Source organism: Drosophila mauritiana, chromosome 3L (genome assembly GCF_004382145.1).
Source record: "Drosophila mauritiana strain mau12 chromosome 3L, ASM438214v1, whole genome shotgun sequence".
NCBI lineage: Eukaryota > Metazoa > Arthropoda > Insecta > Diptera > Drosophilidae > Drosophila > Drosophila mauritiana.
Window position 1 is genome coordinate 13,038,315 of NC_046669.1, and position 15,670 is coordinate 13,053,984.

The 15,670-nt window shown below is 45.6% G+C and overlaps 3 protein-coding genes across 6 annotated transcripts; all 3 read right to left on the reverse strand.

Annotated features, from left to right (window-relative positions):
• Positions 1–169: 169 nt before the first annotated feature.
• LOC117140801 (transmembrane protein 19) lies at positions 170–1,786 on the reverse strand. Of its 4 annotated transcripts, none has more exons than XR_004459436.1 (3): positions 1,589–1,786; positions 520–1,533; positions 170–453 (listed from the first exon to the last, which is right to left on the reverse strand). XR_004459436.1 is itself a non-coding variant. In XM_033303898.1 (2 exons), exons 1-2 carry the CDS (start codon positions 1,695–1,697, stop codon positions 638–640), a joined length of 1,005 nt encoding a protein of 334 aa, XP_033159789.1. In that variant the 5' UTR covers positions 1,698–1,786; the 3' UTR covers positions 170–637. The 4 variants fall into 4 exon arrangements, 2 of the variants coding, with proteins under 2 accessions (XP_033159789.1, XP_033159791.1); XR_004459437.1 differs by having other exon boundaries at positions 512–1,533; XM_033303898.1 differs by having other exon boundaries at positions 170–1,533.
• A 442-nt stretch (positions 1,787–2,228) lies between these two features.
• LOC117141151 (POC1 centriolar protein homolog) lies at positions 2,229–3,927 on the reverse strand. The gene is made up of 2 exons (XM_033304489.1): positions 2,908–3,927; positions 2,229–2,846 (listed from the first exon to the last, which is right to left on the reverse strand). Exons 1-2 carry the CDS (start codon positions 3,784–3,786, stop codon positions 2,556–2,558), a joined length of 1,170 nt encoding a protein of 389 aa, XP_033160380.1. The 5' UTR covers positions 3,787–3,927; the 3' UTR covers positions 2,229–2,555.
• A 6,254-nt stretch (positions 3,928–10,181) lies between these two features.
• Positions 10,182–15,066, reverse strand: LOC117141212 (zinc finger protein sens). Its single transcript, XM_033304570.1, has 4 exons — positions 14,669–15,066; positions 13,289–14,367; positions 11,237–11,387; positions 10,182–11,002 (listed from the first exon to the last, which is right to left on the reverse strand). Exons 1-4 carry the CDS (start codon positions 14,826–14,828, stop codon positions 10,770–10,772), a joined length of 1,623 nt encoding a protein of 540 aa, XP_033160461.1. The 5' UTR covers positions 14,829–15,066; the 3' UTR covers positions 10,182–10,769.
• Positions 15,067–15,670: the final 604 nt, after the last annotated feature.

The following is a 15,670-nucleotide window of genomic DNA, read 5'->3' on the forward strand; positions in this document are numbered from 1 at the left end:
TTATGCAAAATTTCATAAATATTGCAATGACTACATCGACAATTGTTTGTGCAATAAGCAAAACATGTGCACAATCGATTTGGAGAGAGGTCTGCTAAAATTATTCCAGCGGGAACCGATCATTGATCTCCAAATTGTTGAAAACAACTCGTGATGACGCCATAAGGAATTATACATAAGCAAATCAGAAAATTTATTCCGTCACGTACGAGAATTTCGAGACAATAACAATAGATCCATATGAACGGTGCGTGTTTAGTGGAGTTAATACACAAAATAGAGGTGAACAGTCACAGTAACAAAAAATTCATAATCCGTAAAGGAACATGGTTAGCTACCTTAGTGTAAATATAATATAACTTCCTTGGCTATTCGCTGCCCAATCGTTGTTTTCATCGAGTCTCATAAGTCGGTTTGTTCGCTAGGCGATATGTAAGCTTCACAAAAATATATCTATGGAGGGTATTTCACTGGCGTTATGAAATTATAAATGGTTAACAATTGTACATACATATATACCTGTCTAAAAGGCTTCAAGAGCATTTATGTTTAACACGGAATTCGATCTTGTGAGGCAGCCTTTGAAATTGTTAGCTATTGAATACCGCGATGACGCTAATCCTAATCCAAAACAGCATTAGCGCACGGGCCAGAATCTCTGGGCCAGGAGCGGAATGGTGACGCCGGTGACAATGCTGGAAATCAGGTTGACACTATGGTTGTCCAGGATGCGCAGTCCGCTCACGTGGCGCACTCCCTTCCCAGGGGTATCCACAATCTTGCCTTCCTCATTGATGCCCGAGAACTGCAGCAGACCACCCAGGACAGAGTCCAAGAGGGACCCAAAAAGTCCAGCGATGCCACCGAAGACGATGATTGGCCATTGTGGTGGGCTAACCAAAAGCATTTTGGCCTCAACCGTGTAACGAACGGTGACAAAATAGCCAAAGCCGACGAGCAGACCACCGAGCAGGCTTACCGCGACGCCGAGCAACGAAACCCCACCATTGGTACCGCGCGGCACTCTCCGCCAGGTGATGATAGACACTGGATCGCGTTGCGACAGCACGGATCCTAGTTCACTGGACCAGGTGTCGCCATTGCAACAGGCAAACGCACTCATAACGGCCACACCCAGCCAGCTGGATCGGTATTCTCGGGAGAAGTCCACCGCCCGCTCGCCACTACCGCAGTCCAGCAGATAAAGCAATGCAAGCTGGGCGGCCATGCCTCCGTTGCAGAGTACCTGTATCCAGTTTCGTTGGCCTTCGCCCTCGCGAAAATCGCTCTCGAAGCGGCGTTTCATGTTCGCCCGGAACTTGGTGGCCCGCGACGAGCTGAAGAAGAACACCACCAGGCTGGCGAAGAACGGATGGCTGGCGATGGAGAGGATGAAGGCCACCAGAATGCCCAGCGCAGCTCCAGATCGGTTAACGCTCCTCCGGCGCAGAGCCACAGTCATCAAGGCCAATGGCGCCAATGTGGAGAAGAGCCAGCGCACCGGCGGAATCACCCGGGACTCTGTCGGATAACCTTTTGGCATTAGTTGACCCCAGGTAACGTTCGCATGGGAATCCATATCGCTCACCTTCAAAGTCACTGCTCCAGAACTTCGACAGCGCCACATTTCCCAGCCACATGAACAGCGAGATCGGCACGGACAGTCCGCAGAAGAGCACTGGCATCCAGTCACGCATCTTGACGTTTTATGGGAGCTGTTTATCGCCACTTTCTCCGGCGGGTATTGTTTATTTTTGTGAGCCAGTGATGCCGTTGGCTAGTGTTTGAAAATACCAAATGTCAATGTGTCAAATGTATGGCAACCTGGCTATTAGTTCAACGAAGACTCAAACCATACCGTTTTTTTATTGAAGATAAAATTTTAAATAAATTATTTTAAAAATAACTTCGTTTCTATTTTAAAAGTTGTTTATTAATTTTATTCATATTCATTTCATAAACTCAAGTGTGTTCTCAGTATTTAAAATCTTGTTTAGACATTTAAATGAATTCAAAATATGCAAATAAAGTTAATTTAAAACATGTTTGTTATGAAATAAAATATTTAGAAAATAAAATTTTCTTTCTATATAAAGCTCTAAAACTTATAGTACGGGTATGAGACATCGGAAGTCGTTGAATATTTAAAAATATATTTTAAACGAAAAAGGGTATTTACAGCAATCATTTTAATTTTAAATTGCAGAATAGAAGAAAATGCATTGTGATGGATTTACAATTGTTCAATTGCTTTTTATAAAATGCGTCATACAGCGTAGCGGATATATAATAATTTAACAACATAATTATCAAGGATCGCTATTAATTATGATTGGTACATTAGATTTAACTACGTTTAATTGTATTTTAGGGAGCTATAAAGAGTATATGCCCTCCAATCGCCGCACACGCTCATCGATCGATTCCAATAGTTTGCTGATCTCGTCCAGCCGCCCGGAACAGGAGCACAAGTCCGACCCAGATTCGATGGACACGTCCAGTACCTGCGGAATGTTCGGCTGGTTATGTGCGACAAAGGCTACTGATCGTGTTGGTTAAAAGAAGCGCGGGTTGGAGCTATGCTGATTGAAGTCCATGCTGTGACCGAGCAGCTTGTCCGGCTGAGTCGAGTGTTTACTGTCGAGCACCTGGAAGTTTTCCTCCGACAGCTGATAGGCCAGGGATTGGCGCGGATCAATGCGGATACTGAGATCATTGGACTTGGAACTGCCTACGCTCTGTTTGGAAGAGACGCCGCTGCTTTCGCAACCGGAGGAAGCCAGGGCAGACTTGGCTTCAAACTGCGAAGCATCATAGGTGTGTAGGTTCGACTTCCAGACCAGGAGCTGAAACCGAAATCAAGGAGTAAAACTATTTTCATACCTTCACAAAGAAACAGAAACTCACCTGGCGATCACTACCACCGGTAGCAAACTTGTCGCCATCGTGACTGAATGCCACCGCATTCACCGCATCAGTGTGGCCCGTCAAAGTGTAAATGGGCCTTCCCTCCAGCAGGTCTAGGATACGGATGGTGCGGTCGTCGCTGCCGGAGAGCAGAAAGTGTCCGCTAGGATGAAAGGCCACATCGTTGACCGGCGCCGAGTGCACCACGTAAAGCTGCAACAGCTGGCTGCCGGAAACGTCGAAGATTTTGATGCGGTTACAGCCGAGGGCGACGGCCAACATGTTGCCCCACGGATGCCAGGCCAGTTGCCGTGGAGCGGCTCGTTCCTCGGTGAAGGTGCGCACGCACTCACCGCTGTCCACATCGTAGATCCTCACCGACTTGTCATCGCTGGCGGTGGCCACCAGTTTGCCATTGGGACTGAACTTGGCGCTGCGCACCCAGTTGTTTTGCTGTGCAAACGAAGACACAAACGTCCGCCTGGCAACGCGCCATATCTTCGCCGACTTGTCATCGGAGGCGGTTAGCATCCAGTGACCGGTGGAGTCGAAGTCCACGCTGCGCACCGCCTTGCTGTGCGCCACAAACTCCCCGGAAACGCCGCGCAACTTCGGCTCCCAGATCTTCACGGTGCGGTCGTGTCCGGCGGAGGCCACCAGGTTGCCCTTTGGCGACCAGGCCACACCGTTCACCGCCGCCGAGTGCGACGCAAAGCGAATGCAGCGGGCCGCCTGGTTGAGGTTCCACAGGATCACCGTGGAGTCCGTGGACGAGGTGGCGATCTGGGCACCATCGGGACCAAAGCGCAGCTGTGTGATGCCGCCAGAGTGGCCGGTGAAGTGGCGCTCCAGTGCCGGATCCCTGAACAGTCCTTGCATCTTTGTTTTTTACGACTTGTGATGAGAATTTTCAACAAAACAGTATTGCTTTGACGCTGAAGTTTAAATGAGAAAATTGCGTCTTCGATTTTTAGACGCGTTATTTGAAATGATCGGTCATCGGAATTCAAATCGCGTAGGCTCAGTGTAACCGTATTTCGATTACTGAGATATACCAAGTTGCCCGATAAATATACTGAATGACAGATGTTAAGGCGCCATCTATTGATGAAGGTACCTTGCAGTATTTTTACAGCGCATTTACATTAAATGGCGCCAAAGTTTTTACTTATCAAAACTATTTAAATAAACATATATTAAACGTTAGAAATTTGAAGACCTAAGATTTCTTTTTAAAATATTACAATTTTTAAAAGTATTTCTAAAATTAGATGGTTTGGCTTAGTATTTAAATTATTTTAAGATATGATTTGATATAAGAAGATTATGAACTGTATCCTAAACTTTAAAACTTTTTTTAAAGCAATACTATTCAATACTACTCATGATAGAGTAAAATCCATAGAAAAATAATTTAAGTCTTGATTTTCGCGCCTGTCTGGTTTGTTCTGGTTTGTAAACAAACCAAAAATCATGTTTAAATCTATGTCGACAAGTACCATTTTGAAACAGTGATTTGTGCAACAGGTTGCTGATGGGAACTCATCACTTCTAGGTGATCCTCAAACATATGTCAACCGAGGGGAACAGCAGATGTATTAGACCTGAGTGGTCCCTACCTGTGCTGTCATTATCCTTTCTCCTGACCGTCGAACTCTGGGCTAGTTCATTCAACTTCAACCTGCTGCCGTTCAGCAAACTTCTCTAATGATCCTCCGCTGGGTTTTGGCCAAGTTCAATGGCTCCTTTCTGCAGCCACTGCTGCTGCTGCTATCTCTATCGGCTAATTATGCGTTCGCCAGCATGTCGGGCAATGGACCCCGGCAGAGGTCTAAAAACTGACATCAAATTAAACAACGAAATGTGACAGGAGTGCAACTGTGAAAGTGCAACGGCCAAAGGAGCGGACTACAAACGAAACCACCGACCCAATCGAGAGCTGCGAACTGAGCTCGAACTTTGAGAAATTAGTGTGACAAGCACACGATTTCCACCTGTAGCATGCTACTCGTAACTCGTAACTGTTCTTTGCCAAAATGCAGTTAGGACCGATATCCACGTTGCAACCCCTGGCCATGTTTTTATTCCCGCAGATCGCATAGACAAAAGGTCGTTGTCGTTTGTCCCTTCCCTGAGGGGAGCCACTCCACTCCAATCGAACTCTGGCGAGGGTTCAACAAACTGCTTTTTATCAACAAACTGTTGCACTTTCAAATAAACTAAGCTAATGTGCCAGGGGGGAAAAGTCGCCAGAACCTCAAGACGAGCCAAAATCCTTGGCCAAATAATGAAGGAGGTGCCGGTATCTTCAAGTTCGAGTGCCAAATACTCTACTCCAGATGATATTGCTTTATTTTTTATAGGTTTATAAAATCATTAGATTACATATAAGTATTTAATTAACCTTTCTTGATCTTAATATATGCTCTTAAATTCTAAATCAGCTACCAATACTTTACAAAATGAGTACTGATTTTTAAATATTTTTTTGGCTTTACATATACGAATAATTAAAATGTAGTACTACATATCTTTAGGACATATACTTTGCTAAAACCTATTGAGCAATCATTTCTTTTGTAGAATATTTAACACATTAAATACATATGCCAACAATATTGCTGCAGTCTTTGCCAAATAGCACATGTAACCCTTTGGCAGAGTAATCTAAAAGCCGCTCGGCCAAAGTCCTGGATGCGTGGCATGTGGCTTGTGCCACAAACGAGCCGCAGGATCGAACTGGGCCTAAGAACCGGGATCGGAATCGGGATCGGGAATCGGTACTCGGGAAGAAGCCCGACCCCAGAGGCACCAATCAAGCAGCGGACCCTCGTGCCAGCTCTGCTCGAAGCCCTCGGTTTGGCTCGTGTCATCTGTTGAATTATAAAATATGGCAAGGAATTAATTTGGCCAGCCCCTGCTGTCCTGGCCGCCAGAATCTGGCACAGCAGCAGCAGCAGCAGAAGGACCAAAGCGGCAGCAGGATAACGATCCTCGCCGATCCGAATCATCTACCGCTATGCGCAGTGCTCTGTTTTGCTCTGCTCTGCTCTTATCTGCCGAGCACCTGTCGCCCTGAATCCGAGTATGAACTCAAAACCCAAACGCATACTCATACTCGAATTCGAATCCCGATGATCTGGAAAACAAAACGAAAGGTGCGCTTAAATTCTTATAATGACTCGGCTGGCTCGCGTTTTCAACCTGCTGATCCTGTGATCCTCAGTTCCTCAGTTCCCTGGGTCCTCCTCATCCCTAAATGTTGCATCTTTGGCCGCAATTTGTTGGCCATTGTGTGTCTGCCTCCGTCGGCGACCGCCTCAAAATCTGTCTATAATCTGTGTCTTTTTCGGGTTCAGAGTCGAAAACACCTTGAGATCGATGTCTCCCGCCCCTGTCCCTTTGACTTTGCACCTTTACCGTCGAAATCCGTTCCCAATTTCGTGTTTAGATTTTGTCGTTTTAATTGCTGGGGCTTTACCTTTTGTTTGGGTATTGAATTAACCATTTTTGTTGTGGCCCTTGTGTTCGCAACCCTTTGTTAAGCCCAGCGGATTGGTCATTCTCCTTGCCTTCTTCTTGCCAATTAAGCTCTGCGAATAGATTTCACAATTCGCCGTGTCGACCAGGGGTTGATTTGCATATTTGACTTGGATTTGTCCTCTGCACTCAAATCGAAACAGCTTAAGATTTTCCAGGGGAAATGCGGGGTTGAAGACTAATCTGCAACCTGCAGACTTTAGTCGCTGACATGGCACTCTGTTGGCTTCCGATTTGGCCAGCGAACTTGGCCAGGCTGCAGCAGTATTCGTTCTGTTGGCCAAGTTTAGTTAGCTGGTCACTGGTCAATGAAATCTCTACCTGGGGTAAGGAAATTGAGTTCTATGGGTTTTAAGGACTAATAATGTTCTTTTCTTATCCAAATTAATCTTGAATGGTATTGGGCGACATTTAAATTACGAGCTTAAATAGGAGTACAATCGCGTAACTTTGTTAGCCAAGCTTATAAACTAACTATAACTTTTTATAAAGTTCCTTTAGCTAGGTGGCTTACTTAAGTGTCTGAAAATATTGAACTTTTTCATTTCTTCTAGACTCCTAGATCTACACATCCTTCCCCTACTCAAACAAGAACTAATCAAAATATGACTACCGTAAAGGCATCAAAATGACTTTACGACTCAATGGATTTTCAATATTTTTACGACAGCATATGCAGCCGTCACCTGTCCTTGCGAGTCCATTAAAAACGGATAAAACCAATCCATAACACCCCGAATTCAGGATTTGATTCGTCTAACAATCAATTTCGAGCGCATACTCAGCCAGGTGACAATGCTCAATCAAACAAAAGTGAAGCAATCATAACTTATCAGCTTCAAAGGGAAAATCGTGTAAGGGACACAGTCGGAGACGAAGAACGAGCCGACGGCCTGTTGAAATTGGGTCACTTTTGGCCAGGCCAACAAGCCGACAAGTCGATCGTTGTAATATCGATCGAGCGTGACAGGTGCAGCGGCGCACTTACGACTGTTGTTGCACCTTCGCTTGTGGATTTTAAGCGACAGCTTGTGGCTCAAAAGGGCAATCGGCAGCGACTCCCCTGAGGGCCAAGATTAGATGCAGATCTCTCTGTCTCCCATCTTCGATGTTTTTGCGGTCTGTCCGTCTGGGGGAGAGATTTTTACGACTGTTGCATCTTTTGGCTTCTGCTGATATGTTTCGGCACTGAAAACAAAACTAGATATATCGGAATTTATCAGAACATATCTTAAACCTACTTACAGAATAAAATATTCATAAAATTGTATTAGTAAGAGACATTATTACTTCATATGCTGCACATTTCTGCAATATTAGTTAAACTGAGTTTCTGTGATTTTTTTCTGAGTGCCTCCGATTTTGCTGGTGTCGTGTGGCCCATGTCAACTGGTTGCAGGTCGCCGTTGTAATTTGCCTTCTGGCATATGGCTTTTTGCCGCAAACCGGCTTTGAGCACGCGTCTCGTCTGGTCCTGGCTCAATAATTATGCGACAGGTTCCAGGATTCCGCCAACAGCAGCAGCAGCAGCCGCAGTAGGAGCAGCAGGAGGAGCAGCAGGAGCAGCAGGAGGAGCAGGAGCATCAGAAGCGGCAGCAGGTGCTCAATGCCGCTGGAGGGAATCGAGAATCAGCGCCAGGCTGCTTACAACGAAAGGACATAAACATAAATGAGCCGATGTAATGTTGAGCCGATGCTGCTGCCCCTGCTCCTCCTCATGATCCTCCTCCTGCTGCTCCTTTTTCGAGTCCTTCCGTCTCCCTCTATCTGTGTATTACAGGTGCCTTTTCGATCGCATCCCCTCCGAATTTTAATTGTGAGCCGGGCTCTCGACTTCACCTGCAACACAACTGACCTAAGACATCTTTTTTGCCCTTGCTCTTGGCCGGGCTCTTCACCTTTTTTCTTATTTTTTTTTTTTTTCCTTTTTTTAGCCGCAACTATTATTTTTATTAATAGCCAAAGTCAAAAGTCACCTGCCCGGCACCAAAAGGGCCAACGAACTAGGGGTAGCCGGAAAACGGAACCGATTCGGAGGATGGTACGTGGGGAAGGGGATGGAAAGGAAAGGACACGAATTTGTTGCGGGTCCTACAACTTCTTTAGACCACTTCTAAGATCAATTTCCTCTTCACAATTTCCCCCCGCGCGATCACGGTTTTCCCATTCTGCGTTGTCTGCGTTTTGGGGTTGCAACTTTTCAGTCTTTTGATAGCCACACTTTTTCCATAGCTCTCTCCTTTGTTTCCATGGGGGCTTGCCCGACTGTTGAATAAATTCCAAACGGCATGACAAATTATGTGGGCTCAGGTGTTATGCGGAAAAGGGGTTAATAAACCGAGAGTCAGCGCTGCGGAGAAACTCCAGCATATGGCTGCGACCTATCTGTATCTGTATCTGTATCTTATCGAGTGTGCATTATGGACTGCAAACTAATGCTAAGCTGCTTCTTGTACTTTCAGCGATTTGAGGTATATATAAAGTATAGTTCCTTAAACAAAGTATACCATAAATATTCGTGATTAAAAATCTATGCTTTTATGATACTGATATTAGGGATTTACGATTATTTTCTCTTTTATTGCAGTTCAATGAAAGTCATATTTGCACAGAACTTGCGAGTCGCTTGCAAAGTACTAAACTAATTTGTTAAAACATCCGACCTTGAGTTTCGCAATCCACCTGGCCAAATGCCAACTCAATAGTATGATGATCAGCATCTACATTCTTTGACTTTTGATCCCCACTTTGTCGGCACTTGGCGTAAAGTCCTTGAACTGCATTTTTCTTCGGCAACAATTGAACTGCATATTTCTCTCTCCCCTGCCAGGTTTTCATTATTTTTTTTCGTTCAATATTTTGTCAATTTCGATCAATTTGTGGCGTGCCAAAGTCAAAGAAGCCCAAGAACAGACCGACGATCGAGTTTTGCAGCAGAAAGTGGCCCCAAATAAAATCCTGCGGATGGGGCTCGCTGATTTGGTCGATTTCTGATTGCGACTGCCGATGAATGGCGATAATGAGGGAAGTCGGTGATTTGTAAACTGCCAAACTTCATTTCGGGCGTTTTAAAGTGCCGCAAAATGCATTCGGACATTTCGATTACCGAAAATTGCGATCAGCAGTCCTCAATGACCATTGCTCCATGCCCCCTCATCCTCGATCCCCGCCAGCCCCAATTCTCACTTTATTTCGTCAGCAATTAGTTCGAACTTCGAACACTTATTGGCGTTTTCCCCAAGGATCGGGCATGCAAGTGGGCCGAGGGGTATGTGTACCTGCTGTAACGCGGCGACTTACAAAGGGCATTCCACAAATGCCACATTGGGCACAGATCAAAGATCACCGCGTCACCCGAAACAGGAGCAACTTATTCCCCATCAATCGAGTACGTGCAGGAATTCATCTATAAAATCAGGTTTACGAACAGGCCCCCGAAAAAATATTTGGAGCGCTTTGGACAATTTGTATCAAAATGTGGTACTTCAAAGGAGGAGGCTGTGTCCTTGATACTAAGGAATTTCTCAGCTGTTCAAGGGGTTCATCGAAATAATGAGATATTTAACCCACCCGATGTAAAAAACTATTTGAATTAATAATACATAGCAAAAATTTCTATGTATTAATCATATCATGTGATTATGCCCAAGGATATTATATAAAGGTATCAATTGTTATCTCTTGTCGGAAAAAACCTTTTAAAAAAAACCATATATTTCGTTTGTTCTCTTTTAGCTTTCAACTTTATTTTCCAAAAATCATATACGCTCCTAATAAATATAATTACAATAAGTCATTGGGTTTATTACAAAATAAGAATAAACTAAAAATTCGCATAGATCGTATAAATAAATGTGGGTGATGTCATTAATAAACTTAAATAAATTAGGAAACTAAATTTAGACAAGTGGTCGCCAAGTGGTAGTTCATTTGTTTGAGGTTGTTCTTTGGTACGTTTAGCTGCCAATTTTGGGTTAAGTTTGAATCAAATCAAAAACGTCTAATGCAATAAATAAGATTAGTCATTAAGCTAGTGTTTAACGGCTATAAAAAGAGTCTTGTTTGGGATAACTATGTACAGACTTAAGGCAGTATCTTAGCTAATAGGTTTTAACAATAATTCTTACGATTACGTAAATCTTTGCGAAGGCCTAAACAAAACAAACTTTGGCTTCATAGCAACGACTTAGACTTAGGGCCAACTGTGATCTGCTCCACCTTCATCATCATCATCACCATCATCATCTGGTTTTGAGTGTGTGTCTCGTCCTGCTTAGCTAATACTGGGATCTCCTGGATCAGAGATTGCCGCCTAGCCTTGGTCAGCAGCTGCTGCTGCTCACCTCCATCTTCAGGGGCTTCAGGTCCTCCACTGGCGGAGCCTCCTCATGGCGGCTCTCCCGATGACGGCGCAGATCCACCTTGCGCTGGAAGGACTGATCGCAGAGGTGGCATCCGAAGGGTTTGTAGCCCGTGTGCTTCCTCATGTGCGTGATCAGGTTGGAGCTCTGGCTGAAGGCCTTCAGGCAAACGGTGCACTTGTGTGGCTTCTCGCCTGGAATCGCAGGAAAATCAATAAACACAATTAGTTAAATGCCGCTTCAAAGTTTATTAATTGTGGCCGAGAGGCGGCGGCAGCTTTACAGCAATTAGACAAATTGAAAGGCGATAGGGATCTGTGTGCTCAAGGGTGGCTCTGTTTGCACTAGGTTGTGACACATTTGTCGAGGAATAGAGCTGGGTTCTATCCCCATGGACTAGCTTTGATTTCACCGAATATTCAACTTACCGGTGTGTATGTACGTGTGCTTCTTCATGTCCGACTTTTGGTGGAACCGCTTGCCACAATATTGGCAGGGATATGGCCGCGTATCGCTGTGGATGAGCAGATGTGTGGACAGGGTGGACGAACGCTTGAAGCTCTTGCCACACTGTTTGCACTGAAAGAAACAATAGAAAACGACATTATTAACAACACATTCAAACAGAGCGAGTCATGATTATTGGAACTCAGAATACCCCATATTTGCACAGCTTGAGCATATTCACGCCAAGCAGCCAAATAATCAAAAAATCAGAAAAGAATTTATATATAAATTCGCCGTTTTTGTGTGCCTGAGCCAAATTCGCAGTGGCAACATGAATTAAACTAGATTTGTGAGTGCTCAAATATTTGTTAGACAGGTGACGACAAAGGAAAACCCAAAGCCAAACTTGGTTAGCCCACATCCAGGCGACAAATAATCTAGAACCTTAGCCATTTCTCAGTGCTGAAACAGCTAGGTAAATATTGTTTAAGGGGCGTTCTATCTCGGCCCAATGCTAAATCTCAAGTGAGACACTTTCCAGGGAGCTTTAGCCATGCATATATGTACATACCATACATTGTATATACCGCAGTATTTGTGGGCCAAACACAGCTGGGATACACGGGGAATCGATCGCGGGGATTGGACGAATCCAGTGGCTGTAACATCTTCGGTTGTCAGATTAAATGTTTGAACAGTTTGCCAGTTGCAGCAACGTTGCAAGTAACCAAACATTGACATAACACAACTCAAATCGTCGGCCTACGTGGGCGACATTTATTAAACACGAAAACGTGAAAACAACGAAAAGTAAAACACATAAATGGGTGAAAAAATATGAGACAATTTTTTCGAAAACCCCGCATGGTCTACGCGTAATTGTAAATTGACACAAGTGTCGGTTTTTTTAAATTTCTTTCTTATTGGTTTTTATGTTCTCTTATTATTTTTTTTATTTTTTGAGCCTTGTTTTTGGGATTTTCTATTTGCGCATTGCATTCGCGTGGACCATATCCACTACACACATTGGCTAGACTCAGGCCCAATTAGTTGCTCTATTGTTAAGCTGCGCTCAACTGCCTGAGCCATAATGTCAATTTGCTTAGCTCTGACAACGGAACGGAAGTTGGCAAAGCTCGAAAGGCAAAAAAAAGAAAAAACGAGCAGGGAAACAAGAAAGAGTCGAGGAGAAACCCCAAAGTCTGAGTCAGCCGGGTGGGCCTCCAATGGTGAACAGATGTAAAGCACGAATTACAGAAAAAAATTCGATTTTATACATAAACAGCTGAAGAATAGTGACTGCGCCTGCGCGAAGGACTCTGGCAACTGTCTTCCTCGGCTTTTTGACCATATGTCGCTCCTGAAGCCCGAAAACCTATCGCATTTCACTGACCCTTTAATGTGTGAAAAAAAAGACTGAAAAAATAAGGACTCGCGGCGGGTGTTGATGGATATAAACGCAATATGACATCGGGGTAGGCATAAGGCATTAGGGTAAGTCGTCTCAAATTCCTGAGGGTCGTGTGCCCTCTTACCTTTTGCACAATCCAATATCGAAATGACAATTATGATTGTAATTTGTACATAAATCTTCGGGGGCGAGTTGGACACCCCCCGCCCGCGCTGGCGCTAATCAAAATTATTTGATTAACTAATTGCGTGATTTCGATGGGACTTAATTGAATTTCCATAGAGCTCTATCGGTTTGGCTTGTATTACCAACTTTATGACAGTATTTGCTGTGCCACTTTTCCAAATTGAAAGTGGTATCGGTGGGGTTTTCGGCTCGGCGACAATTAAAACCCGAGCGGACAAAATATGAAACAATTAACACAGGGGAATTGCCGAGGACACGCAACCTTATGCAATGATACGAATAGTATTCGTTTGGGTTATAGATCATGGTCCTTCAGGACACGTGATAAGCCCATTAAAGAGGACCGGGGCTCAGAGATTTTCAAGCGATTTGCCCTCGATTTCCTCTTCATATTTCCCCACCCGTCTACGCGTTTATCCTGTTTGAGTCTGCTTACCTGGAAATTCCTGCCGCTGCGCTTCTCCTCGTTTTCGCCTTGGTAGGATGACGAAGAGGACGAACGACGCGCAACATCTGTGGCCGTCGAGTCAGGATGTTGCTGCTGATGCTGATGTTGCTGCGGCTGCTGCTGGTGATGCAACTGCTGTTGCTGCTGCTGCTGCGGCTGTTGGTGTTGATTACGCATGTAGCCGAATTCGGCGGCTGCCACCAAATTCATGAGCGCCGCTGCCGAGCGGTTATCCTGCTGCTGCTCGTCCTTAATGCGATGCTGTTGCTGCTGCTGCGGCTGCTCGCTCTTCAGCTTCAAGTGCTGGGTGAGCAGCTCCAGGTTGTTGCCCGTCAATCCGGCCATGAATGCGCTGCGATGGGCATACAACTGCTGCTGGGCCACCTCGAACTCCAGATCTTGGACGGCATTCGAGGCGGGAGCGGACAGCGAGGAGATCGGCGATTGCAGCGAGGATATGGATGCAGTCCTGCGCTCATACTTGAACTTTCGCACAATGGGATCCACCTGGTGCTCCTCCTCATCGCCCTGCTCCTCCATCTTCAGGCCGTACTGCTCCCTTCTCGTCGATCTCTCGCACATCGAGGCCGGTGACCAAATGATGTTACCCTGCGATCTCTGGCGCTGTTGCTGTGGTGTACTCGAACTCTTCAGATTCACAGCCCTCAGTGGAGGCGGGGTCACGTTCAGGGAGGTCATCGGATGCAGTGGCTCCACTTCGCTGCTGGAGCTGCTCCTGCTGCTGTTGTTGCTGCTGCTGTGATACTGATCTCGGTTGGAATCATCCGATGTGATGCGCTCCTTGGTGCTCAGATTTAGTGGCATATCCTCATCCTGCTCCTGATAGTCCTGCTTGCTGTTCTCATTGTTATTGTTCAACTGGAGCTCATGCTCCTTTTCGGGCGTCAAGGCAAAGTCACGATCCCGCTGACCCAAGACCACAGAGGCGGGCGATTTGGGGGTCATGGGGGTCAGTGGAGTACCCAGAGCCGTGGCCGAGGACAACAGAAATTGGGGCCACAGCAGGGCACTCGAGTAGAGCAACGGGTTGTACAAAAAGGGCAGATCTATGGCGGAAAATGCAAATGCAACGGATCAGTTGGATAGAAGTTACTAAGATTAAGAAGGAGCAGTATCCTCAGAATGCCTATCAATGCATGGCTGCTCTCTTATTGTTAAGAACTCCAGAAAAGCTAAGATAAGTTTGCTGATCTGTTGAAATTGTTAAAATTTTGATTTTAAGAAACTGAATCTAGTCAAGCAATCTTTTAAATACTTGCTCTCAACTTGCTGCGATTAAATAAGCTAATCTTTTTGCTATCTTTACTGCCCCATATATTTTTCTGCCAATCCAGATCGGGAACTCACCTCGGCCATTGAGTTTCTGTGCTGCTGCGGAGGCTATCACAGTGTTGAAGGCGGAAGCCCGCTGCATCCACTGCTTGTCCAGAGCTGCTCCATGGCAGCCCAATCCCGCGGGACTCGGCTGCTGGGAGTGCGGCGATGGCGGCGGAGATAGGTGATTCATTTTGATTTTGGATCTTTACTTTTTGGAATCTCACTGGGGCTGATTTGCGTATTTGCTTTAACAGTCTTTGGATTTGGGATTTTTCTCAGTACTGTTCACTTCACAAATCTCACTTTCTTGGCGTTGTGATCTTGGATTCGAACGGATCTTGGATGGTTCTTATTCAATGCGGTTTTATCTTGACTCACTGGAGACGAACACGTCCGTATCGCTCGGTGCTTCGCACCTGACTGAATCTTTGGTCGATGGCTCGGTTCTAAATTGAGCCAACGGTGAAGCGACTTGGCCCGAAAAAAAGGTACAAATCGAGCTCTCTTTTTTGTGGCACTGTGTGAGTGCGGCAGCAAGCCGAATCAAAACGGGCCCTCGGTGTATTGGTGTTGACTCTTTTGGTGGTGGCTCTCGAGAGCCCTGCAATGTTTGGTTGGTGTTGGTGTTCGTGTTGCCAACTCTGGTTTTTCACCTTTGGCAGCAGTTGGCGGCAGTTGCAGTCCTGTGTTCCATGTTGTAAGGGTCAAGACGCACAGTTAGGAGTCCCCTGGCGATCTCGATACCCCAACCCCTATCCTCTTGGCCCATCTACTACTGGTTTTCCACTCGGCAGCACGCGTTTCCCTACTAATTGGTATGCAGTTAAAGTTTGGCGGGCGTTTGTTATCCTTTTCCCGCTGCCCTGTAACAGTAACAATTGCCTTTGCTCTTTCTGTTGCTGCCAACACCAACTGTTGTTGGCTTGGGAATATCGGGATCGGTACTTTGGCCAAGGGAGGGGAAGCGAGAGAGGGCCAGCAATCGGCAGAGGATTTCACTGCTGATCGGTGGAAGGGGAAAGGACGAGGGCG